Below are 1,670 nucleotides of genomic sequence, written 5' to 3' on the forward strand. Positions count from 1 at the left end.
GGGGTTGAACCCAGGACATGCACGTGCGTTGCATGCTTTTTTTCTGTACTGGGGTTGAACCCAGGACATGCACGTGCTGCACAAGTGCTCCACCACCAAGCTACATCCCCAGCCCTGCACTTTTTCTTTTGAGACAACGTCTCACTGAATTGCCCTGGCTGGCCTCAAATTTATGGTCCTCCTGCTTCGGTCTCTTGAGTACATGGGATTACAGATGTGTGCCACCATGTCTATATATGCGCCTTTTAAGATAATTAAAGGTAAAAAGGTTGGATAAAACATTTTATTTTGCAGACATACAGTCCCCTGATGCTGAATATGTGGATTTGCTCCTTAATCCTGAGCGCTACACAGGGTACAAGGGACCAGATGCATGGAAGATATGGAATGTCATCTATGAAGAAAACTGTTTTAAGTATGTGCCATTTTCTTTTCCTTTTGTGTGTGTGTGTGTGTGTGATTTTCTTTTAGAAATTCTTATAAGGTATAACCACATAAGCAAAATTAGAGAAATTAATTAGAAAAATAAATAAAATTAATCTCTTTTGAAAAGACATAGAGTAGTGCTAGACTTTCATGAGAGTACGTGGGTACTTAACGAACGTTGCTGAGTAGGTTATATGGTCTCGTTTTGTAGATGAAGTAACCTAGATCCGGGGAGATTTGCTTCATTTCCAACGAGTTGCTTCATACCTGATTTCAGGTAGTGAGTGGCAGAGGGAAGGTTAGAAGACACAACCTTTTCGCTTTTCAGTGTGTGTACTGTCCTTTATATGGCTGTAGTTATTTCAGCCTGCTTTAGTGTTAAAGTTAAATTGGTTTCAGAGAATAATTTTAAAAGGTAGCCCTGTATTGACCGTGTGCCAGGTGTCGTGCGCTGATGTTACGTGCTCTTCTTCCGTTGTGCTTTCAGTGGCTTGGGTTGGGCGTCACTATTGTACAGACTGAGCCTGAGACTTGAGCAGTGAAGTTGGTGCATTCAGCGTGAAGACTCTAGGAAGTGGGAGGCCCACAGTAGATGCCCGCCCTCTGCAGGGGAAGTGGTGGGCTGCTCGCTGCGTGGTGGAGGGAGAAGCCTGGAGGTTCTGAACAAGGCCAACTGATTCTTGGAGAAAATGTGTGTGTGTGTGTGTGTGATGCTTTCTCAGAGATTAAAGGCAATTCTAGAAAAATCTTTGGAGTTTCCAAGTATGGGGATAACACATTTTACTTTTTTCCTGTTTCTTTTCTTTTAACTTGTAGAATTTCTTGTTTGGAAAGTCACACTTTTTTTCCTTTGTCTTTTTGAGTCAGGGTCTCATTTATAGTTCAGCCCGGCCTTAAGCTCACTCTGTAGCCCAGGCTGGTCTCAAACTCACAAGGATCCTCCTGCCTTTGCCTTCCAGGTGCTGGGATTACAAGTGTGCACCTCCACGCCCAGCCTCAAACTTTTCATTAATAACTAATTTCTGTCATATATTGCATTAAAATTCTCTTGAATGCTATTAGGAATGTTTGGTTTATTGATTTAAAAAGTTTAAAGAGGGTTTTTGGGGTTCTTTTTTTTTGGTTGTTTTTAGTGTAAATTGTCCATAAAGCATTTGTTAGATTTATATTAGTTTTATAGTTATTTTCTAATTCATATCCTGCTCCCCATATTTTTAATATTATAAATAATCTTATATTGTTAC

At 40.5% G+C, this 1,670-nt stretch overlaps 1 protein-coding gene across 1 annotated transcript in view; it reads left to right on the forward strand.

The window, feature by feature from the left end:
* The window catches only part of Ero1a (endoplasmic reticulum oxidoreductase 1 alpha), a 31,065-nt gene that overhangs the window by 12,241 nt on the left and 17,154 nt on the right, over positions 1–1,670 (forward strand). Inside the window, exon 7 of the mRNA XM_023723748.1 lies at positions 295–415. Coding sequence (XP_023579516.1) covers positions 295–415 — 121 coding nt within the window. The remainder of the gene's footprint in view (positions 1–294; positions 416–1,670) is intronic.

Source organism: Octodon degus, unplaced genomic scaffold (assembly GCF_000260255.1).
Source record: "Octodon degus isolate 3935 unplaced genomic scaffold, OctDeg1.0 scaffold00102, whole genome shotgun sequence".
In the NCBI taxonomy this organism is placed as follows: domain Eukaryota; kingdom Metazoa; phylum Chordata; class Mammalia; order Rodentia; family Octodontidae; genus Octodon; species Octodon degus.